Source organism: Camarhynchus parvulus, chromosome 1A, assembly GCF_901933205.1.
Source record: "Camarhynchus parvulus chromosome 1A, STF_HiC, whole genome shotgun sequence".
NCBI classification, from domain to species: domain Eukaryota; kingdom Metazoa; phylum Chordata; class Aves; order Passeriformes; family Thraupidae; genus Camarhynchus; species Camarhynchus parvulus.
The window spans coordinates 42,218,632-42,241,909 of record NC_044586.1 but is presented as its reverse complement, the minus strand read 5'-3'; the positions used below and the strand labels follow the sequence as shown (position 1 = coordinate 42,241,909).

The 23,278-nt window shown below is 40.5% G+C and overlaps 1 protein-coding gene across 4 annotated transcripts in view; it reads left to right on the top strand.

The window, feature by feature from the left end:
* Window positions 1–23,278, top strand: part of PDZRN4 (PDZ domain containing ring finger 4) — a 227,524-nt gene that overhangs the window by 167,711 nt on the left and 36,535 nt on the right. For all 4 annotated transcript variants that reach the window (XM_030959483.1, XM_030959484.1, XM_030959485.1 and 1 more), the window contains 2 exons: window positions 20,107–20,360; window positions 21,937–22,039. In XM_030959483.1, coding sequence (XP_030815343.1) covers window positions 20,107–20,360; window positions 21,937–22,039 — 357 coding nt within the window. The remainder of the gene's footprint in view (window positions 1–20,106; window positions 20,361–21,936; window positions 22,040–23,278) is intronic.

Sequence of the window (23,278 nt, the reverse complement as noted above, 5' to 3'; positions counted from 1 at the left end):
CACTGTGTAAGTAGATGGATGAGTGTTTTTTGTGACTTGCAAAGCTGGAAGGTTTATATTGTATTAATGGGGCTGTTTTCATCTGATTGCATGGATCAAATCCAGCATTTGGCCAGGCTGGCTAGAACTGGAAATCTGTCAGCTATTATACTGTGCTATGTAGAAACAAAGTCCAAAAGGCTGTTTTTCAGGCTCTCTGTGCAACTGACATTTTTAAAGGATGGTCTGTAAGATTCTATGAGTGCCTGGGAGGGTACATGGGAATGGGTTGCCAGTGTAGCTGGCCTCATGTGGGGCCTCCCTCTGAACAGCATTTGCCACTGCCATCGCTGGAAGTGAGCTACACTGGTGGCTGGTCTGAGCCAGTGGGACATTTCTTGCATTCTCTCCATGGTTCGCTGGAAAAGTCAGCCTCATTCAAAATTACTGTCACTTTTGATTATTTTCCCTCTTCTGGAGGAACCCAAGGCACTTTGGGTCATCTTTTTCAGAAATTGTTGTTATGGCATAATATTTAAAGCTGATTTCAAAATAGTCTTACATATTTAAAGGGAAAGCAACCTGCTCTCTGAAGGTTGGGATTGGAATTATCTCTTTTCTGCATGGATCTTTTGTACATATGAAATTTTGCAAATTATGTATTCTGTTTCACAGAATTACTGTATTTATTACCAGAGGAAAATAGATTTTTATTACAGCCAAAGGCTGCTTTGATTAAATATAAAATTATTAGCTATGCTAAGCCCATCCCAAAGCTCCCAATATTTTCAGCTGGATGGTTTTTCTAGAACTTTTAATTAAAATTGTTCTAAAAAGCCCCAAGTTAGCTGCATGTGTACTTAAACTGAAGTTAGCTCTTCAGTTTTGCTGGTTGCTGTATGCCATCCAATTAATCTGTAGTGATTAAATGTACATAAAATCATCTGAAATACAAGGTAATTTGTGCAGATATGGAACAGTGAAGAGCTTTTACTAGTCCTTGACATAATTGTTTTATCTTTGGAAAATAATTTCGAAAGGCTGCAGATGATAATTGTTTTGATGAAGCAAATGTGGAAAACAGCGTAGCAACCTCACATGGTAAAAAAAGCAGCAGCAGAGACTTACAGAGATGGAGGTGTTTGCTTTTCGGTGTGCAGCTTGTCTTTGTTTCTAGAGGTACAGGCTCTTGTTGGCTGTCCTCAAAAGCTTGGGAATCTCTCTGTGCTGTCTGGCAGTTTGCATCCCACTCCTGTTTTGTTGAGCTGACTGTTGTGTGGCTAGGAGGTGGCTTGGGGCTATGTTTTCTTTCATGATTTATGAAAAAAGTTAGGGCTGAGTTTTCCAATGGTACTGAGAAAGCAAAGAGCTCCTGCAAAAATCCACAGGGTTTGTTTTTCTGTCTGCCATCAGTATTCTTGAAATTGCTCTTTCTCATTCCTGCTGAATTCTCAGCAAAAATCTTTGAGGGATTAATTTGTAGATAGTGAAGCATTCCTTAGAGGGGACAGCTTGTCTTTTAAAATATAAATGCCTGTGATTTTTGGCAATTCCATGCATTTGCTTGGTCATGCATGGGGGTCACAGACCCTTTATGTCATAGTAGTGATAAGTTAAACAAATGAAGACTGGTGTTGGGTCAGGGCTGCATTGTCACTGGCTGGAGCACCTGTCATTCCAGAGACAGGAAAGGCATCCCCAAAGGTCATGGTGGTGAGCCAGGAGGGAATTAGAGCATGCACATCCAAGGGCACTTTGCTCAGAGAGGTGTCTCTCACTTTGCTCATCTCATGTCACTTGCCACCCATTTGTCCTTTTCCTCTGGTGGCAGCAGAGCTACCCAGAGCACACTACCTCATGGCCCTGTGGTTAGAGCAAGGTCCCACAGAGGCTTGAGCCCTTCAGGGTCTGGAGGGCCTCATCAGAACCTTGTGTGTTCCCTGGTTGCCATTCCAGCCATTGTGTCAGACCGTGAGCCTCAGGTGGGTGTGCTCACTTTTCACAAGGTGCGTGAGCCACAGTTGACAGTCTTTTGCTTTGATGTTCATGGTTTATTTTAATTCTCAGTTGTTGTTTTTTGTCTTTTTTTCCTGTGGTTTCCCACTAATGAGATGGGGCAAAGTTGCAGGTGATTTTTTAATACTGAAAATATCTATTACCAAAAAGGTCAGAGAGACATTTACAAGGGAGGTAGGCAAAGTCAGCATGGAAGAAAATTTTATTTTGTAGCTGCAGGTGGAGAAAAACAGTGTAAAATAATCTCCATGTTGTCTGACTAAAGTTGAGTTTATGATTCTGGGATATAAGCTTCTTTTCCGTCTTAATCCTTCTTTTTCCTTCTCTGTGGCTTCAAGATTCCTCCAATTCCTTTCTGTGGCTTCCAGAAGCTGCTACAGGGTTAGGAATACAAGATCTGTCTTAGGCAAGAGCTGTACATCATAACAAAATGATACATACTGACTCCAGAAGTAGTGCCTCACCTCTCATTAGGCTCCGGATCTTTTTGTTCTTTTTACCAACTGTTAGTTCTTTTCACAAAAATGAAAGAGTATCTTGGCTTGGAGTAATATTAGTATTCAAAAGGCTCATCCTAAATATGCCACGGGAGAAGTAGCAAGTTGCTTTTCAAGGTCCTAGCTGGGTGCTGGATCATCCCTATCATATCTGCACAGTTACTTTGTCATGGCACAGTCTGTGTCCTAACCTTGTGATTTTAATGTATATGAGCCTCTAGCTCTTAATGGTACATTAGCTTAATTTGTACTTGACAAAAACAATGTTCCAGTTTTGCACATTTTGGTCTGTAAATATCATTCTACTTTAGGCAACAATACTCTGGCCTCCTATCAAATACCCCTCTAGCTTTTTCTCACAAAACTTTTTTTTTTAACTTAAGATTAATTTTGCATTCACAAGCCTTGTTTTACATGTGAATTCCAGGGGGCTAATCATTGTATACAACTACATATATTCTAGTTTTTTTTCTATTTATCCTGAGGACTTCTCCACTTTATTATTTTGACACAGAAGGGAATTTCTGAATGTGTCAAACATCCTGTGAATGGTGGTTTAAAAGCCTCTCTCATGCCATGTGACAAAGAACAGACTCCAGGCACAAACAGGCATATGCTACGTGTCACAAGTTAAAAGCAAACCAGTGTAGCACTGTCCTGACCCAGCTGTACACAGAGACCCCAGTTTTGTGGTTAACTGTGCCTGTATCCGCTGTGTTCCTGAAGCTGAGTGTCAGAAAGCTGAGGGCAGATCTGGTTTTGGTGCCAGCCTGCTGCCAAGGAATGTGCCAGAGGCAGAACTGGATGGAGCCAGGCACAGTGCTCACAGTTGGGGGCTGTTCTTTGCAGTCATCATATTTTCCAGGAGCTCTACCTACAAGCCATTTACATCTGTATCTGCCAACTAAAGTGCAGACAATAAATGGAGTCCTTCAGCTGTCAAATAGATTGGAAATCCAGATATGCTGGCACAAGGACTCTCCTAACACTCCTGTGATTCCCCTCTTGGTACCAGTCTTAAACGCTGGTATATTTGGAGATACATGAATGAGGGTCAGAGATCAGTCATGACTGTTGCCTGGTTTTGCTTTGTGCTGTTGCTGCAGCTGTTATCAAATTTTGACATCTGTCCTTATTACAATTTCCTTTGTGAATGTGCTCTTTTTTGAGGTTCAGAAGTGCTTTGCAAACATGAACTCAGTCACACTGCATTTCTGAGGTGTGATGCAAGAAGCATACATCATGTTTGGGGATGGTTGTCTGCAAATATGGAAAAATAATTATATTCTAGATTAAAAAAAAAATAAGCAGTTTATTACTGAAGTCAGAGTAGAAGTCAACTATCTTCAGCGTAACAGCAGTCAGGGAGAAAGTTAAAATACAGTGAAGTATTAAAATACAGTTAAGTAAGGTTAAGTTACTGTGCAACAGGGCTATGCCAGTGATAAAGGCAGAACTCAGACAATTCCAGTTCTGCCTCATCCAATTCACAGCTCTGCTTCCACCTTTTTTAACATAACTTTTAAGTGAAAAAGCATTTATTGTCTGAGTGCAAGACCTGGCACAGGACATATCTCCACCATAGCTGTTCCAAACTTCAGTATTCAGTACCTTACACCTTTACAGTCTCTTTCAAACCCAGTTCATTATGATCTTTTGTGTAAGTCTTTCTAAATTCACAGATAATTGACAAGACAGGCTCTAAGGGGGTTAGGGTGAACTGTGTTAGTGAGGCTGCTTCAGGAAGTTCTAGTGCAGAGAAGACTAATATATTATGGGAGAAAAAAAATGATTGCCCATGCACAGCAACAGCTATAATAAATGAAATATCTCAATTGATTTCTATTTTATTTTTACACAAAATTCCCAAAGGCAATAATCCGCTTTCTGGATTAACAGCCTGTAAAATATCACTCTAAAAAATAAAGCCATCTTTGAGCTAACTTACACCAACACAGAAGGCATCAAGAGGCAGCAGAGTCTCCGCTGTGTTGTACTTGCCTAGCTTGAAACCACGCTGAGTGAAAGATTTTTTCCATTTTTGTAAGACATGAGAAGAATAATTTCTGTCCAAGACTATAAATCAGACCTCATCCTGGGAAATAGGTTTACAGTACCCTGAATATTGCTATCTATTAATAGAGGTGTTCTCCCTGGATTAACAAATGCCATAATAGTAAATCTTCATAATTTTTCAGCATTTTGAATTGTTCTCTCCCTGTCTTTCACTGATTTTATTTTCATATCTGATTTTTTTTGCCTTTTAGAGACCTCCAAAACCAAGGTTATGTCATTTAGTAAATTGAAAGCATATTCACACAAATGTGAGGTATTTAGTACTAAAGAGCCATTCCTGTTCTCCTCTTCAACCTGGAGATCTGGCTGGCTCTACTGCATATTCCCTGTGCCTTGTGTCCAGGAAAGCAGTCATGCTATCACAGTCTGACCATTTAGAAGATTTTCTACCTTTTGGGGAGTTACAATATGTGTCAAGCAGAAAGGTTTAAAGCCTCTCAGAAAGATTTGCACAGGTACATGTTTTGAGTGGGTGGGAAAAGCACCTGAAGAGTGAAGGGGTAGGAGAGAGGATTTGAGGGAAACATGGATAATGTGGAAGGAGAAGGCAATTGTCCGTAGGGTAAATAACACTAACATTCTAATAGAGATGATTTTCAAAGCAGGATCTCAGTGATTCAATTTTTAGGGTAACCTCCAGAAGTAGTTATACTGGCAAAACTATGAGGCAAATAGGAAGATTGGTTAATCTAGTCTAGCGTGGAGGAGTTCATGGAATAAAATTAAATGGTATACCTGTGCTTAGGATCATTATGGGATTTGCCATCTTTAGGTTCAGAATACACAGTGTGAAGGTGTTAAAGTACAATTTGAAGAAAAGGATGATTGCACTTAGGGAAGGCACAGGGTAAGTGCAGTCTAATGAATCACAGACTAAGCAGGGGTGGATGGTTGCAAAGCCAGGCTAACCTTGATAGTCTTCTTGATTAGCAAATGCCTTATCTTGTGAAGAGTCTGTGGTAGGTCCTCTTTATCTGGACTTAAGATAAACAAAATATCTGATCTGAATAAAGAAAAATACTAGCTAAATTGGAAGAGAAGCACTTAGATCTAAGTGGGTGGAAGGAGGATCTGGAGTTGACTCTGCAGGAATATCTAACTACATGTAGTGCTAAAAAGGAAAGTGAAAGGCTGAGGAGAGGTTACTGCTGGAACTCCAGAAGAGTTTGTCTTTGCAGTGATCTTATTTAATACTTTTATTGGTGACATTTGCGGAAATATCAGCAAACTTCACCTGCCAATTCCTAATGACACGCTTAATGTCTTTTAAAATACAGATAGCTTCAGCAGGACTGGGAGGTTTACCTGGGAACCCTGGGGGGAAAAAGGAGGGGAGAAGGCTAAATGGTGAGGCAAGAAGGTGGAGAAAAAGGAGACATGTCATAATGAGGATGAGACATGCCATGTTTTATGGAAGTACAGTAATCAGAGTGCAATAATGAGAATAAAGAGGCTCAGACTAGACCCATTATTTCTCCCTTTTGTTCCACTATTGGGAGATTTCAAAACATAGCTGTTGTACCTATTGGACTGGGATGGTGTAAGCCTTTCAGAAGAGTAACCTCCATCTAACTGCATACTTACCTCCTTAAACCCAGGTGGTTACATTATATTTTATTACTTTAAATTAAAGCTTCAGAAAGCAGTGTGTAATTTCTTACATTTCAGAATGTTCAGTGACCTGACGGAAAGACTGTCTTGCAAAGTGAAAGGTGTGATTTCATACAGTTAAGCTGAGTTCCTTTTTTCCAGCTTTTTTCCAGACAAATAACTTATTTGTTAGGCTAGTGTGTCAATATGCAGCTGCTACTGCTCCCTATCCATACTGTCCTCATTTTTTAAGGGAGAGGGAAAGTATTGTGTTCTGTTAGTTGACTTAACTTTTTAAGAAGTCTGACTATCCTGGGCCTGGAATAGAAGCATAGACCTAATGGGGAGACATGTCTGCTTAATTGCAAGGCTTTGATGGCAGCTCCAAAAGCACCTTTTGAGTTTGTTTCCAACCTGCTGGGCACAATGGCTCTTGGCTTGCCCCATGGACCACATGCATCTCCTGCTGACAGGCCTTGAGGGACCCTGTGCCTCCTCCTACCCAAATAATTCAGGGTGAAATGAGGACACCGATAACTTTTGGTACCTGTGCACCTTGGCTGCTGATCGTGCATGAGGATGTCAGATGGGATGACATTGCCCTCTTTGAGATCACAGTATCACAATCTGCTCCAGGTAATCCCTCTCGCTCAGGAGAGCTGTGTGATGTACAGGATGTGATGGCTGCCCTGCAGCTTATTCCCACTGACTGAAACGTTAGCAGGGGGAAGCTGGAGATTAAGATTGCATGGCTGGGTACCTGACCTCACAGTTTCTGGGTTGTTCTAAGGCTAGGGTTTGGAGGGGTAGGAGGAGGGGGAAAAAATGCATGTTCTGAATATCTGTGAGCACTGCCTACCTTAACTGTGTTTTGGTGAGACTTGGGCACTAAGTTAAGAGTATGATGATAATTCTGTTTGGTATTAATGAAAGCACTCAAGGCCAGTATGCAAATTCTTTCCCACAAAAATCTCTGAGAATCTCCATTAAGAGCAGATTTGTCTCCAATGTATGTAAATATTGAATTTTCACAGTATTTTCACAAATTAGAAACCTGCAGTTCCTTTTCTCAGATGTTTTCTTTGTAGTCTAACAATATCAATAATTAACTGCAAAGTAGCCACAGTGAGAAACAAAATCATGAATATTAACTTGACAGGTTTATTTTTAAACTGTCTGCCTGAAAAGCAACCTTACCATTCCAGTATTTCTCATCTCTTATATGAACAGTGAGCAAAGAATTTTCTTTATTGTGGCAGACCTGAAAGACAGTGGAGAAAACAGTTTATACTTGGAACAAAGAAAAGTGATAGAAGGGCTGGAGACCTGCAGTTGGGTGGTTCATTCTCAGATGTGGAGGCTGGCCAAATTTCCCCGGTGGCCTGGCCTTTCTGCCATGGTTCCACATCAGCAACCGAGCCCAACAAGTGTCAGGATGAATTCAAATAGCAGAATTGATTGCTGGGAATGGTTTATGCCTGTCTGCCTCTCCTTGGGTGGGGAAGGTTTGTTTAAATCTTGCCCTGCCATTTTGGCTTCAGACATTGCTCAATTTATTGGAAGTCTCTGCTTTGCAGATGCGGTTCTTTTCACCAATAACTTTGTGCTATGACATTTTACTTTACTAGCTTGTAAAGCCAGCTTACCATGAAAGTTTAAAGAAACAGGGCTTTCTTAAAGAATATATCTATCAGCAGTAACAAGAAAGTTGCTCTCAAGTCCTACATGATGTGGATTTTGAAATAGGAGCCCACTTGACTTTAAATTTAAGGGGGAAAATACACTTTTTGTCAACTGAGCCATTCTAAAACAGAACCATTTCAACAAATAAGCCAAGAAGAAGCCTTTGAATCCAAGTACATCTGAGCTGTTAGAACACACAGGACTTGGTTGAAATTTGCCCTTCACTACAATTTATCGATCCAATTGCAAGCTTATGCTGCTCCCTGCCTGCCTCCTATTTAAAGAACAAAAATTGTACAAGCTGTGATGTTGTAACATCATTTTTTTTTTGTTTCTGTGAGAATAGACTAGAATAGAATAGAATAGAATAAATATTTTACAGTTGGAAGGGACCTACTATGATCATCTAGTCCAACTGCCTGACCGCTTCAGGGCTGACAACATGTTGTTAAGGGCATTCCTCAAATGTTTCCTAAATGTGGACAGGCATGGGGCATGCCACACCTTTTTAGGAAGCCTGTTCCTGTGTCTGACCACCATCTCAGGAAAGAAACCTCTCCTGGTGCAGCTTTGCACTATTGCCGTGTGTCCTGCCACTGCATGTGAGGGAGATGAACACTGCCCTCTCCATTTCCCCTTCTCAGGAAGCTGTAGAGAGCAATGGGGTTGGCACTCCTCCTCCTTTTCTCCAAAACTGCTTCTCATAGGACATTTCTTCCAGCACTTTCACCACCTTTGTTGCCATCCTGCAACACATGCAAGTACCTTCACGTCCTTTTCAAATGCGGGGTCCCAGAACTGCACACAGGTACCCCAGGTGAGGCTGCACCAGCTCTGAATACAGCAGGGTAATCACGTCCCTTGACAGGCTGGCGATGCTGTGTTTGAGGCAGCCCAGGATGGGGTTTGCCCTCTTGGCACAATGCTGACTCACTGAGCCTGCTGTCAGCCAGCATGCCCAGGTCCCCTTCAGCTGGGCTGCTCATCAGCCACTCCTCTCCTAGTCTATACTTGTGCACAGCATAGATATTTCTTATTTTACCACAATTCCTTGCCTCCTGCTGAAGAAAGTTCACAAAGTTAGTGTAAACAAACACTTCAATGCAGGGGTCATGGTAAGATGACAAATATGACATCTTAAAATCTGTGAGGTTTAGTTAAAAAGTTCAGCTGAGAAGCATTTCAGTGTTGTTGATTTTGTTGAAATGTCTTCAGTTGGTCAGGAATTTTGTTTTTACAAACACTTTTTTTTATAACTTACTAAAAGCATTCCTAGATAGTCTACTCGTAATAATTCTATTATAAGCACATACAGAATTTACATCTCCCTTTATAAAATAATCCTCTGTATATAATCTGTATATTGCCATCAAGAATTCATGTACACCTAACACATCTTTTCTGATATATAATGTAAAAAATAAAGGGCCTTATTTCTTCTTTCAGTGGTATCTATCTTTTTATGTTATGAAATGTCATATAAACTGCAAAAAGAAACCCTCATTTTTAAAAGGACTTTTTTCCTGAGACAAAACTAAGATGACACTGCCCTTGTCTTGATATCCCCCAGTGTGCCATGATTAAAGTATTTTCATTGTCTAGGCCATAAACGTTATTTTAAAGCATGTCTATTTTAATTCATGTTCCCTTATAATTCATTGTCTAAATTCTCAGCACAGATGTATAATCATTATTTTTACTACAGCAATATCTAGAAGGCCCTACTTCCTCTGGGGCTCTGTGCTTGATACTATACAACCAAAAAGACAGTCCTCACCCAGGCAGTTTTTTTCCAAAGATATAAGTATAGTAGGTTGCAATATTCTTTTCAGTGTTTTAATTAAGTTGCTCATGCTGCTTTTAAGATAATCAAAAGCCTGTCAGATAATTTCATTTCTTATTAGAGTAAAATTCTGTTTCTCTGAGCAGAAAGAATTAGTCTGTTCCTGATAATTAAAGGTCTTTTGTGCCCTGTGTGCTAAACTTCACCATCTGATGTAGGTGCATGGCAGTTGAAAGCAACAAGAACTGCTCACATGTGTCCAAAGGCCAGTTTTTTTCCTGAAGAGTTGACACAAGAGATTCTTCAAAATCTGTTAGTATTTCAGTGATATTTGTGATGTTGCAAGGCAATGGTGCAGTGTATTCAGTGACCAGTCAGCAGCACAGCCTTGGCTACCAGCAGTGCATAAGCTCACTGATGTATTTTTCAGCCATTTGAGCCTCAACAGCCTTGACGTGCCTTGGAGAGCTGGAACAGCAGCTCTGATAGCCTTGCAGTACACCTGGAATTGCCTGGGAAAAGAAAATTCATGAGCATTGCATGAACTTCCTCAGAAAATGCCCTTGCTGATTTTTTGAGAGTCCATTGGAGAAATGAGTCAGCTACTTCATTCTCTCCTAAAGCCTGTAGGAAGGGATTTCCTGTAGACTTCATTCAGGGAGAGATTCCCTTTGCAGGTGTTAAATACTAAACCCATACAGGAGCAGTTGCTGCTGCTTCTACCACTGCAGAGACCAAATCCCAGAAAATAAAGGGAGTCAAAGGAGCAAGTGAAAGATATGGGAGGGAAGCCAAAGAGGCAACTGGAATAAAACACAGGAAGGAAGTGGTGAAGGAAGGCAGAGATAGGGAGAGAGGAGGGAGCAAGACTCCAGAAGGAAGAATAGAGTTGGAAACACAGGGACAGAAATAGCAGCTGTAATTGATTTTAAGGAAGAAAGGAGCTGCAGCTTTTAGTGCAGAAGATGTGTACATAGTCATGGTGCTGTCTAAATAAGATAGAATTAAGCTGGTACTAATATTCACATACTTTACAATTTTTTCTGCTAAGAAGGAATGCAACAAATAAACTTTAGGAAGAAGCAACTTAAAATATTTCTGTGTCAGCACAGCAAGCCCTCATCACTCAGTAGAAAACTGAAGTAATCCTACATGAATAAATAGTCTTTAAAAGAGGATCAAAGTAGGAGAGAGAGAAACAAAAGGGAAGAAACAGTCACAATTATGTTTCATCAGATTCCTTTTCTATGCCTCTGCACGTAGTTTCTTTTGTGTTCATTGTGTGTAGCTACAAGTTTACAGCTGCTTTCTCGATATTCAATAAAAATTGTTGCTAAGCCTTCCTAAAAGCTATGGGGAACTTTCTGGTACAAAAGCATCTGATGAACTTTTGAATAGCAGGTAAGGCCCCATTACTTGCATTGTTTTATCAAGTGAATGGTTCCTCTGAATTCATTTTCATCTTTGAAAAAGAGCTCTAGGAAGTTGCCATGTTCCAGAGGCAGGATGAAGTTAATATATCTGTTGTTTTGTCAGCCCATATGACTGAGAAAATCTAAATACGTGTGAGCTTGTCGAAAGTATTTTTTAAATATTTAGTCCTGTAAAACACTGGAATGAATTTTGGAATGTACTATTATGCCAAAAAAATTTGCCAATATGCTTGTTCTGGAGTAAAGCCATGAAAATCAAGGGAGAACAACAGTGTCAGATTAATTTCAAGATAGCATGAGAGAAGAATGAGAAAATAATGAAAGAGACTTTGCAAGTTTTGCTTCCAAAGAGGAGGAACCTTTTCTATTTCTTCAAGATAAAATCAAAACAAATGCTCAGTAAGAAATTAATATTAAAGCAGAGCTAGTCTGTTGTACCTTCATTAAAAAAGCAAGTGCAGGTGCATTTAGGGATCACTCTAACCTTAGCACTTCATGTGTGGCACCCCAGTGGGGCAATGGGTTGTGCTAGATGTGCGGCAGAACCCAGGAACTGACCAGGGTATCAGCCAGGCTCGAGACCAGGCTCAGGGCTGTGATGTTGGGTTTAATGTCTCTGCAGTTTTGCAGTGTGCAGTGCTGGCACTCGGAGCACCCTCCTGGCCAGGCCAAACTCTGCTCACCAGGTCGGCTGGAGGCGATGGGCTGCTCTTCCCTGCAGCGACACAGCGGCTAGCCCAGCGTACTGGTGCTTGCTGGTGAATGTGCTGGCAGGAAGGAGCTCCCTTGCTGGGGTGAGGAGCGCTGTGGCACATGGGATGCAGGCTCCTGGTGCCAGCAGTGCTGTCAGAAGCAGGGTGGTGAGACACAGCCAGCTGCCTGCCCTTCCACAGCCATCTGTCCTGCTCCTGCACAGCTGGAGCAGCCAGGAGTTAGTCCTCCATGCTGGGAGAGATATAGGGCTTGCTGTGCCACCTTAAATTGAATTTAAAAATAAAAAAAAAATAAGTCTGCCTTGGGCTTAACTGCATGCCTTAAATGGGGAGTTTTAATAATGGGCCAACAGCAGCAGTTTGAAGTATCTTACTGAGGAAAAGGTCACTGTGCCCATAAGTTATCCCAGCATTTGATCAGCTCAGTCTTTTCCAAAGACTTTAAGTCTCATTATTCACTGCTTATAAAGTCACTTGAGATATAATAAGTCTTTTTATAGTAATGAAAGAACTCCCACAATTAGCCAGAAGGCAGCCATCTATCTTTTTAAACTACTCGGTTCAGGGGAGACCAGGAGTTTCAGTTGTCTGTGTGTGGATGAATTGTTATGACAGTGATAAGTGTAACATTCATGTGGCGATGCCAGCCGTGACTGAGGTTTTTTTTCTGCTAGTGAAATGTGGAGTATGACTCCCTAAAAGGAAAAAAGTGACTACATGTCATTTGGAGTCCTAAAATCTGCCATTCAGCCTCTTCCATTATTCTTTGGGAATTGCAGATGATTAAAGAATGTCATTAATTTGGTCTCCTAAAACTTTAATGGCAATTACCTTTTGAAGAGCCTCTTCTCTGAGAAAAGTACATACCCTGTAAGAGAAATTGGAGAGTGAGCTTGTGGTGGAGCAGAGGTACCATGAAGTTCACAGAAGACTATAGCATTCAGTGCAAAGGCTTAGAGATAAAAAATGTTCGTTCTGAGCACGCACACTGGCCTTTGATTGTATTTTTCCCCATCATCAAAGGATTACTCTATGTGGTAGATCTCTTGAGAGATTTATACAATGCCGTATCCCCAAACAGAAAAAGTTTGCAATGATTAATGTAATGAATGATGTCCTAATTATATCAAGAAGTAACACACGTATTTTATGCATGCCACAGCTAGTTTAGTCTTTATTGCCCTCAGGCAGAATCTTAATATCATCAAAAAAACTGTTTGTCAATATTAAAAGCAATTTGCATAGTAAATATACCCCAGCCTTGCAACATTACCATCTGGGTTAGCTGAGCATTCGTGTTGGTACCAGGAGGTGCTGGTGAAGGCAGACCTCATGAGTGCTCAGCTTTCCAGCTGTCACCCTGGGAGGATGACAAGTTCCCAGCCTGTGGGGAGGGGACAGGTTCAGTGAGAGGGCAGTGGGAGGTCTTTGTAGAGAAGAGTTCAGGAAAGGAAAGATGGAAGGTTCGGGAATCAGCAGGCATGAGAGTCTTAGGGAGTAAAGAAGGGCCTGCCCTGAAAGAGAAAGGCAGAGTCAGAAGAGCCAACAGCCTAAGAGAGAGAACAGAGGCAGCAAAGCAAGGGAAGGAGGAATGAGGCTGGGAATACAAACTGGAAGAGCATGCAAGAAAAATGGTTATTGCAACTAATCACAGGTCTGCTGGGTAGATTAAGGGAGTTGGAAAAAGACAACAGCAGTTGGTCTCAAATACTTTACCAGCAGTTGTCTCCAGGCAGCTCACTCTGAAACTGATGCAGTAATTCTTGAATTTAATTTGGTGGTTTCATTTCACTCACAAGGCAAATGCAGATAACACAAACCAAGAGAATTGCATATAATTGTTATGTTCACTCTTTTTGAGCTGAACTTTCTGAGCTGTTCTGATGTTGTTGGACATCAGCATTAAAGGACTTTAAGGGATCTTTGTGAGATGTGCATTGTTCTAAAACACAGTAATGATATAGAGGAAATATTCTCCAGTTACACTGACTGCCAAGCCCTATGTTATGAAGTGCAGAAATTAAGTTTGCATTTGGCTACAAATTAAAGCTGCTGAGTAATGATTTAAAACTTGTTGGAGCACTGATAGTTATCCTGGAGATGCAAATTGTAGTATCCAAGTGGTTTTTAAGAGATGTCCCGAGGTGAGGGCCCAGAACCACCAAGAGTCTTTAGGGATGGAAATGTCCCTTACAGTGTTAAGGAGATGGAAATGCTCAAAGGCATTTGTAGTGAATGATCACTGTACCTCACCCAGCCAGCTAGAAGCAGGCTGCAGGCACACATATAAAACACAATCCATTTCCTATACTCAATACCATAAATGCAACTTGGCAGTCAGTGCATTTGGATTTAAAACCCCAAACCTCCTTCCAAAGTTGGGGGGATCTTCAGTGATTGCTTTGCTTACAACAGTTTTCAATGTTTTTTCAAAACATGGAGCATGATTCTGCACACAATTTTGGGAGATGCTTCTAGCAGTGGTTTTATTTTATTTAGAGGTGACTGCATAGAGAAGACAAAATCACAAAAAAAAAAAGATACTGAGTTTCTATTTGTTGGAGAACCAAAGTTTCACTAGCACAAGTTATTAGTTACCTTGCTTACTAGTTTGCTGTATTAATTGTGGATGTGATGAGAACGATTTGTCCATTCTCTGTACATCTGCCTGGGACATTTTTCCCATTCCAGTTTAAAAATCATCTGAATTCCCTAGGACGTCTTGTTAGGCAATACTTTCGGGCAGTGTCCAGTTTTTGCTGAGGTCTTTCCAAAATATGTCATGTCTGTCCTTCATAGAGAGAAATTCTAGCTGTCAGACCTGCCCACAGATGCACTGATCTTGGTGAACAACTCTGGCAAAACGAAGCATCATCTTGAGGTCAGTTGAAAGGAGGGTGCTTTTCTTCTGACAGTTGCTGTTTAAATGATCAAAATTGCCAAGTCACTGGGTCGTCTCTCTCTGAGAAGAAATTTTACAGAGTGGAAATAGATATATTTTTATGTTTTCCCCGTTTTTGTAACCTTTATTTTGTCTTGTTCAGATAAAGACTTACCCATTGGCTTTTCAGCCACAGTAGATTTCTGCTAATTACTGGGAAATAGAGGTGGTGTGCTGGTTACACACAGAGATGCACAGAAGGCTGCAGTACTGGGTGTTGCCTGAGCCATCCAGTATTGTTGAACAAACTACACAAACCAGCTATCAAACAGCACAAACCTCAGCTCTACAGGTAATAGAGATGTAATTCTTGTTATAAGCCTGTGGTTCAGCTTGAGGAAAGCAGCCAGAGCCTGCATGTTCAGCAGCTTGTGTAGCTTTTAGGAAGGATGACAAGATTTCACAGTCAGGGCAGCAAAGGATCAAATTGGAACAAGAGTCGCTTAACTCATCTGGCCAAGGAAGAGAAAATGTCATCAACCAGCATAATAAAAGTTGTCCCTGTACTGAACTTGCATGAACCCTGACTGAGATAGTGGTATTGGATAATGGCTGAATTTGCTGTCTTTCAGATTAACTTGCTGAAGAAATGCGGCTTAGTACTAAACTGTAACCTAAAATGTCAGTGTGTCAAATGCCCTTTCTGTAGATGAGCTATTGCACGTGTGTTAGCAGGAGACTCACAGTGTCCTCTGTAGCATGGGTGTCACTGGGAGCAACTGACAGGTTGGCACTGTGTCACATGTGCAGCGCCAACCTGTCCTGCCCAGGGAGCCTCACAGCTGTTGGCCCTCAGCAGTAGAAGTTTTCTAGAGTTTTTGTTTGCCAAAAGCTGTAAATAAGGAAGGAAGCGGAGATGGTTTTGTTCTTTTTTCTCTGTTGCCTGCAGTTAGGAAGGGCTCGAATTCCTGTCTTAAAGAAGGACTGGTCAAACTTAAGGACAGTGTTTGATCTTTGTACCAGTCTGCTGTCCAAGGAGGCACCCAGGGAATGGTAGCCTGGGTGGATTTTAGGGTGAGAGAGTGAAGGTGAGGAGACTGCTGTGATGAGAGCAGATTTAGCACCTGTCAGGTCAGGGGCATCTTCTGCATGGGTGTTGAAATCTCCTAGGACAGTGAGCCTTGTGTGAACTCCATCATCATGTCAGACAGCATCTCTGTCATTTAGCTAGGAAAGCTGTGTGTCTAGACATCTCTGCTCTTGCAGAACACTTCAGTTATTCTTCCCATTGCCTCTACTGAATAAATGAAGTGTCTCAAAGGATTTTACTTCAGCAGAGGTGATCTTAAATTTAAACCTGCATATGCCAGATATTTGCTGAGGGTAGGAGGTTATCTCATGAGCTGCTAATGATTTTGTGATGATTGCATTCACATGACTATACATACTTTTCCCCTTTTTCCTTTTTTTCCCTTTTTTCTGCTATTTCCCTTTTTCTCTTAATATGGAAAAAGTAAAGACTACAAGAAACATTAATATTTCTGGCTCTTTCATTTCAAAAATTCTGCCCAGCATTAAATGATCAAGAGCAGAAAAGTGTTAGAAGACAGACAAGGCAGTTTAAATTTTCAGTCACAGACACTTAAATCCTGGAAGCAGTCTTCATTAAAGGACTGATTTTTCTTCACCTTTTCTTTAGTACTCATAACATGATGATAACTTAACAACCATTTTTCTACATATTTCATAGTCACTGTTTTGTTATTTAGTCCTGTCCTCTGCTGCCCACCTCTGTGTGGGAACACGCCTGTGTGCGCTGGTGCTGGCCTTAGAAGCGGCAGTTGGCCAATGTCAGTTGATGTTTGCATGAAAGACAAAGCCCATTTCCTTGTTTATTTTCTGATGCTGATGAAGTTTTGCATGTGGCTGGGTTTAGAGCAAGAATCCAAAGGGGATGGCAAGGATCCAGGCAGTGGCCACTAGTCACTCTGGGGGAGATGTTGACAAGTGGCCCAGACTTTGCAGTGTGTCCAATAGCCACGGACAGGGGGAGAGAGCTTTCATTAAACAAAAGCTTAATCAAAGAGGGCAGGAGGGTGGCTTGCATGAGAAAAGATATATTCTTTACTTAACATTCACAACTAGCTTGTGGATTAATTAGCCCATCTGCTACAACAAATGTATTCCCTTGTCTTTGTGTTGACTGTTAAAAGTGACTGATTTCTCTATCCGCTTAAAATAGTACCCTGGATTCCACTGAAAGTAACCTTTCAGAGGCGAGGAATTTATTTAATCATCCACTAAGAACCTGAAAATGGCTTGTTGTAAATAAGTGCTCAGCTGTCTTTAACTCCCAGGGTAACTATATGTGAGAGTTAAGTTGGGGGATAATGCAGGAAGAAGATCCTTAAAGAACCTGCAGGGAAAGTGCTTCCAGCCCCATGTGTAGTACTGGCTTTAGGTTTTTAAAAAATTCCTCCAGCCCAAGTGGGCAGGACAGCTGCCAGCATAGAGTAATTCAGCTATAGATTTTCTTCTGAGAAAGGAGGCATTTGTAAATTATCTGACCTCTATGCAGATAGACAAGGTGTGTTGATGAACTTCAAGTGACAATTTAAACAAGTATTGGGCCCACTGTGCTTGTATTTCATAAGAAACCAAATAAAGGAGAGAATGTGTTTAAAGCCATCAAATTAAATAGGCATTTAAATGAAAATAGAGGTCAGACATAGGTTCCCAGGATAAATGAAAATGTGTATCTTTTGTGATTTTTCACATTCATGTGATTTTAAAATAGTATTATTCTTTAGAAATAAAATTTGCATGTAAATGGCATTATTGTGAATTTATGTCTATTTCCTCAGAATAAGTGATAAGTGTTGACTGATGTGAATAGACAGAGCTTCTGGTTTTCAAAAAAAAGAGGGGGGTTTGTATGATATCCAAACGTCTTTTAGATTGTTGATGTGGATCTGTGATAAAATGGTTATCTTGTGCCAAAATCCACATGGTTCAGCTGGGATACAGAAGGATTGTGTGTTTTATACTTGATATAGAGGAAAATAATTGATACATTGCTATTGGTATTTATTCCCAAACATTTACTTTTAGGAGAAACACCATATAGCTGTCTAAAGCTGAAAAAGTATCAAAAGGGACTGGGGAGCCAGGAAAGTAATTTTTCTATTCTTAGGGCCTTAGGAATGAGAGTCCCTCAGACAGCCTATAGGCCACTCTTGTTAAAAAATCACAGACACTGAAAAACTGTGTCCTTGATAGGATCTGAGTTAGAAACAAGAATGGAGCAGAGACTGGGATTGAAGAGTGGCTGGAAGACCCAGGTTTGAAGCTTTATCTCGAATTGCCTCCATTAGATGGCGCTGAGTCTGGACACCCTGGCAGTGTCACTTGTGTTAGCAAGGAGGGCTTGCAGAAGTTCTCTTCTGGGGGAAATTTATTTGGTTTTCTTATAAATTAATTTTTTCTTTGACTGCTCTGGCTTGTCCTCTTAGATACAACTGATATTTTCCCATGTAAATTAGATTATAATTAGTTATGATTTATGGATGATAGTTTAAATTATAAAATTATAAAATTAAATCTTAATTTTTTTGCTTCAGTTATCAGACCAGAGATATGCATTGAGCTTAAGTGACCAACCTAGCTGCCTTTTGAATTACCTGGTCACAGTCTAGGCTGCAGTGGTATGGTACTTTTGGGTGCCCCAGGCATTCAGCATAAAGAGGTTTGAGCTTTTATATGTACAGAAATGTGTTCAAAATTTGCAGGCTTCTCATCACTGCATCAGGTCCAGCTAGAAAGATCAGCTGACCTTTACATTGGTGGCTACATCACAGTACAGTTATTTTACATGTCCTTGTGAGTGACATGGGCGTGAAAGTGATGATTCTTTGGACATTAAGTCAGAGGAAAGAGGGTGCTGCCTTGTACTTGTGCACATACTCTGGAAATGTATTGAATTGATCTATACATGAAATTAATGGTCAGCAGTATCCTAGCCATGCACATAAATATGATAGGACTAGGGTTGCACAAGTTGCTTCAAAATGTTACTGAAGGCTGCTGAGTTACTGAGGCTCTTCTGAGTTTGCTGACATTGTTTCTGTTTGCCTTTGTCCTTTTTGACAAGAAATGTCTAAGAATTTCTTGAATGAAGAAGTGATGTGGTAAAGAAATTTTCATTTCCACCACTATTTGCAAACATTGGGGAAAAGTAATTTATGGGTCTATCCCATTTCTGGGGAGGGTTCATTAAGTTTTATGAAGTTTTATGACACATTGTCTATACAAAGATAATTTGAGCGTGACCTTGCGGCAGACTCCTATTTCTGATTTGCTGGCAGTGTAGAAGTTTTCCTGGGAATATAAATTTTAACCAGGTTTTGGTGCCTTCAGGTAGTCACATTTCTTACTAGAGAACCCTATCTTTCTGCCCCAGCACAGGATCATCTCGTTTCCACAGTAGCTCACAACAGTTAGTTCCTCTGTAGCAATCAACAGTGGTCCCACTGCTCTGGAACCAGTGCAATAGTATTTTCTGTGTAAGGATGTTGCACAGCCCTGTGTCAAGGGCTTAGCTCCTGACTGCCATTAACCAATTAGCCTTCACATTTTGTAGTGGGCTGATGCTTGCAAATCTTGCCCCAAGCACTGAATTTGTATAAATTTAGCATAATCAAACCTTGCAGTTACGTTGTTTTAGTACCCTAAGGCCTCATCTAGACCAGGAGGAATTTGCTGCTTTGCCTGTAGCAGAGAGACACCTTGGCACAGTCTTTTAGTTTTGCCAAGCTATGCTACATTTGCAATGTAATTTTCTCTGGTTGATTATTTGTCTGTTCATAGCAAATTATTTATTGAGTTAGTTCTCTTTCCTTGAAAGACCAGCAGCTGACTGTGCTAGTCCAATCTTCCTATCTGTGGTCTTAATGGTTGTATAATGGCCATAGCAGATAAGTGACAAAACATTGAAAATTGACCTTGTTTCTTTTTAGACATCAGAGGCATGTTTATTGACATCTGCATTAATAACAGTGCTATGCCAGAAATCCTTTAAAACAATTGCATGCCGCAGAAAATGCTGAAATTCAAAATTAAAGGCAGCCCTCCTATTTTAGCTGTGTTTTCCACAGTTAATAAAATAAGAGGAAATAATTTAAATTACTTTCTAAATATTGCATTTTCTTTGCTGTGTTTGGATTCCATTGGGTGGGACAGTTACGGAAGAGTTGAAACTTCTAATTTCTGACAAAGATTAAAGAACTTATTTCTCCTCCCAGCTGTATATTCCCTCTTGCATGGATACCAAAATATGCTCATCGAAGTCATCAGGTGGCTTGATGTACCACACAAGTAATTCATCCCCCTATATTTTACACACATGTTTTTATGCCGCCTTTTCTCTCACCTTGGCTGTGTTCCCTGTTTTCTCTAGGTCAATGGGAAGGACCTCTCCAAGGCCACTCACGAGGAAGCCGTGGAAGCTTTCCGCAATGCCAAGGAGCCCATTGTAGTTCAGGTTTTACGACGAGCCCCAGCTGCCAAAGCTCACAGCGGCTCTCAGGATGTTCGGCTCATGGATGCCAGCACTCAGACTGACATCACTTTTGAGCATATCATGGCTCTGGCCAAGCTAAGGCCTTCCACACCACCAGTTCCAGATATCTGCCCTTTTCTACTTTCAGATAGGTATGGCTTATTTTTTTCTGCTGTTAACCTGTGGGATAGAGGCATTGCAGTGATGGTCTTCTAGCCTTCTCCTGAAAAAGTCTCAGGAACACTTTAAATAAATAATAAATGTTGTTGATAACCACTATCCCATTCAGGCTTCAGTGACAGCTTTCCTAAACTCTGCCTGTAGATTAGGGCTACAGGAAGGAATCTCAGACATGTTTACTTTGTGTTTATGTATCTGTTCATCCAAAGCTAAGCCCTAGTCAAAAAAAAACTTCTGTGTTCCAAAGTACCAAAAAGGCTTCTTCAGACCTAGAAAGAGCTTGTCTTGTTTTCTATTCTTCCAAATTTTTTACAAAAACAAATCAAGGAAACAAGTGATTTAATATAAAGGTCCCCTTATCAAAAGCAATTCCAAAAATATAGAGATCAAAAAGTACCATTTCATCTCTCATATGGCAAAATATATTAATTAAATTATCTCTCTTTGGAACTGAATTGGATGCAAACACCAGCAGGTGGTGCTTATACATAAATAGGGTGTAGGGTTCTTCCTCTTTTGACTCCACCTCATAAATAATATCATGTTGTGGGTGACCTCAGATGACCCTACAGACCCTCTGTAGCCTGCCAAAAACTATTATAGCCCTAGAGCATTTTCACTGATTTGCTGGCGTGATGTGTGGGTCTGCAGAATTGATGCTAATGCAGAACATGACACTTTTAACTTTGATGTAGGTCCATTTTTAGAAATTCTGGGCTAGATGGATTGGGCTTACTGCTGACTGCTGCACAGCAAGGAACAGGATACGTGTATTTCTGAGTTTTGATGGGGTATGTCTAAACTCTGGGCTACTGTGATTGAAGTTCCCGTGCCCTCAGCTTGTAGAAGAGTTTTCAGCCTTTGCTAAGATAGGTCCACCCTGCATACTACATGGTTGGGATCCAGCCTTGGGTGTAAAGATGTTGTAAAGACCTCATTCTTTGTGTTCCAAACCCATTTAACAGTACAGTTTACTCACACTTGTAATTGTGCACTTCAAGTGCACTTCACCATGTTGTTACCACTTTAGCACAAGAGGATAATGCAAGATATTTTACATAAATTCTTGAGCAGTTGGTGAGCCTGATACAGCCTGTAGATTGTTCAAGACTATGACCAGATAATTAGTGAGTTGCCCCCAGCCATGACACAGCACCTGAATCTGGAGTTGTGTACCTTTATGAGTGTAAAGAATCCAAAATGTCACAGTGAAGCTGTTGGGTTCAAACCAGACCCTTTTAACAAATCATGCTGTGTAAATATGCCTAAAGATGAACCCAGCAAAATTAACTCAGCCAGAGCATGAGCTTTTGCAGGAAAAACAGCCTGTGCTGCTTCTTGGTACTGGCTTTTTAAGGTACTTGGTTCTTCCAGGTTGTCAAGCCATTCAGAGACGAGACGCACTTCTGAGATGAGAAAACTGTGAAGTGAGACTGGGTTGGCAGCAGGGGGAGGAGGTGACAGTGGAGGGGGGTGAAGTGGGACCTTTTAATTTAAAAAACCCATATTTTCTCATCTATTGTTATTGTACTGCTTTGTTCCACATAGCTGCCATTCTCTTCACCCAGTGGAGCATGAATTTTATGAAGGCAATGAGTATCTTTCCAGCCTGCCTGCTGATGCAGATAGAGCAGAGGACTTTGAGTATGAGGTAAGATCATGGGCACGCTTCACCCTCTCTTTCTGTTATTACAGATATGGCATTTACACAGCTGATAGCAGGCTCCTCTGAGAAAAAGAAGAGTGGGAATACTTCTTAAAAATCATCACAAAAGGCAGTTTTGTGTTATACCTGTGCGATGTCACAGGATTTACTGGAGATAGGCTAGGGTTAGGCTAAATATGTGAAATTTGAAAGCAGAATTCTGCAGTGGGTGACTACATACAAGTCTAGGAGGCTTGTTTAACATGTTCTGTCTTTGTGCAGTGGAGGCTGTAACTCAAATGCTTCTCTTTAGTAGATTTAACACTTTAAAGCAGGCCTTTCCACAAATGGTTACTGGAAGCTTAATTGCTTTCCTCTTCCTGCCTCTAATTTCAAGAATCAATTGTCCTTGTATTTCATGCATTAAAAATCAGTCTTCTAGATATTTGGTTGTGTGCTTGAGTGTTTTTAAGATCATGCGTCAAATTGGACAATGAATATAGTTTTTATTACTTGCTCTTTGATATTTGACATTGTAAGTATTGCAATTATAAGAGATTGTGCTCTGTATCACAAATCTCCCTTTGCTGCTAATGTATTGCACTGTCTGGTGACAAGGGTGGATGTTTTTCTGAGTCACTGGAAAATCATTATGTGAAGCTTCCCAAAATGATAACGTATGATTAGTGATGTTGCTGTTCATTAGATTTTCATTTCAATATCTAAATAATCTACTTGTCAGTCAGTCATTAGCTTTTCATGTTTTCCACTGTCATCTAGTAACAAAATATTTATAGGAACACGCATAAGAAGCAGATGGTTCTTTTTATTATTAAAGTGCTGAGTCTTTTCATAAGTTCAAGTTACTGTGTTTTAAATAAGAATGATTTTAAACAATTTAAAATCTTTAATACATAATTAAGAACATCCTAACTTCCTGTTTGCTCTACCTTAAGAAACCCTTTTAAAGGTTTCATATAACTGGATGGCATTTGGAAGTTAAATGAAAGGCAAAAGCCTTGGCAAATACTCAGTGAGTTCACTTTTATTGTGTCTTTAGCATCTAAGACACCTAACTGCACGTTCAGCCCATTGCTCTTCTAGCAGACAGGGGAATCTGGAAAATCAAATAACGTCTACTCAGTGGATCTCATCAGAACAAGCAAACTTTTATTTGAACTCCTCAAAAAATCATTGCTATGGATAAGTGAAATGATTATTTCTTCCCAGTTGGATTTTGGTGTA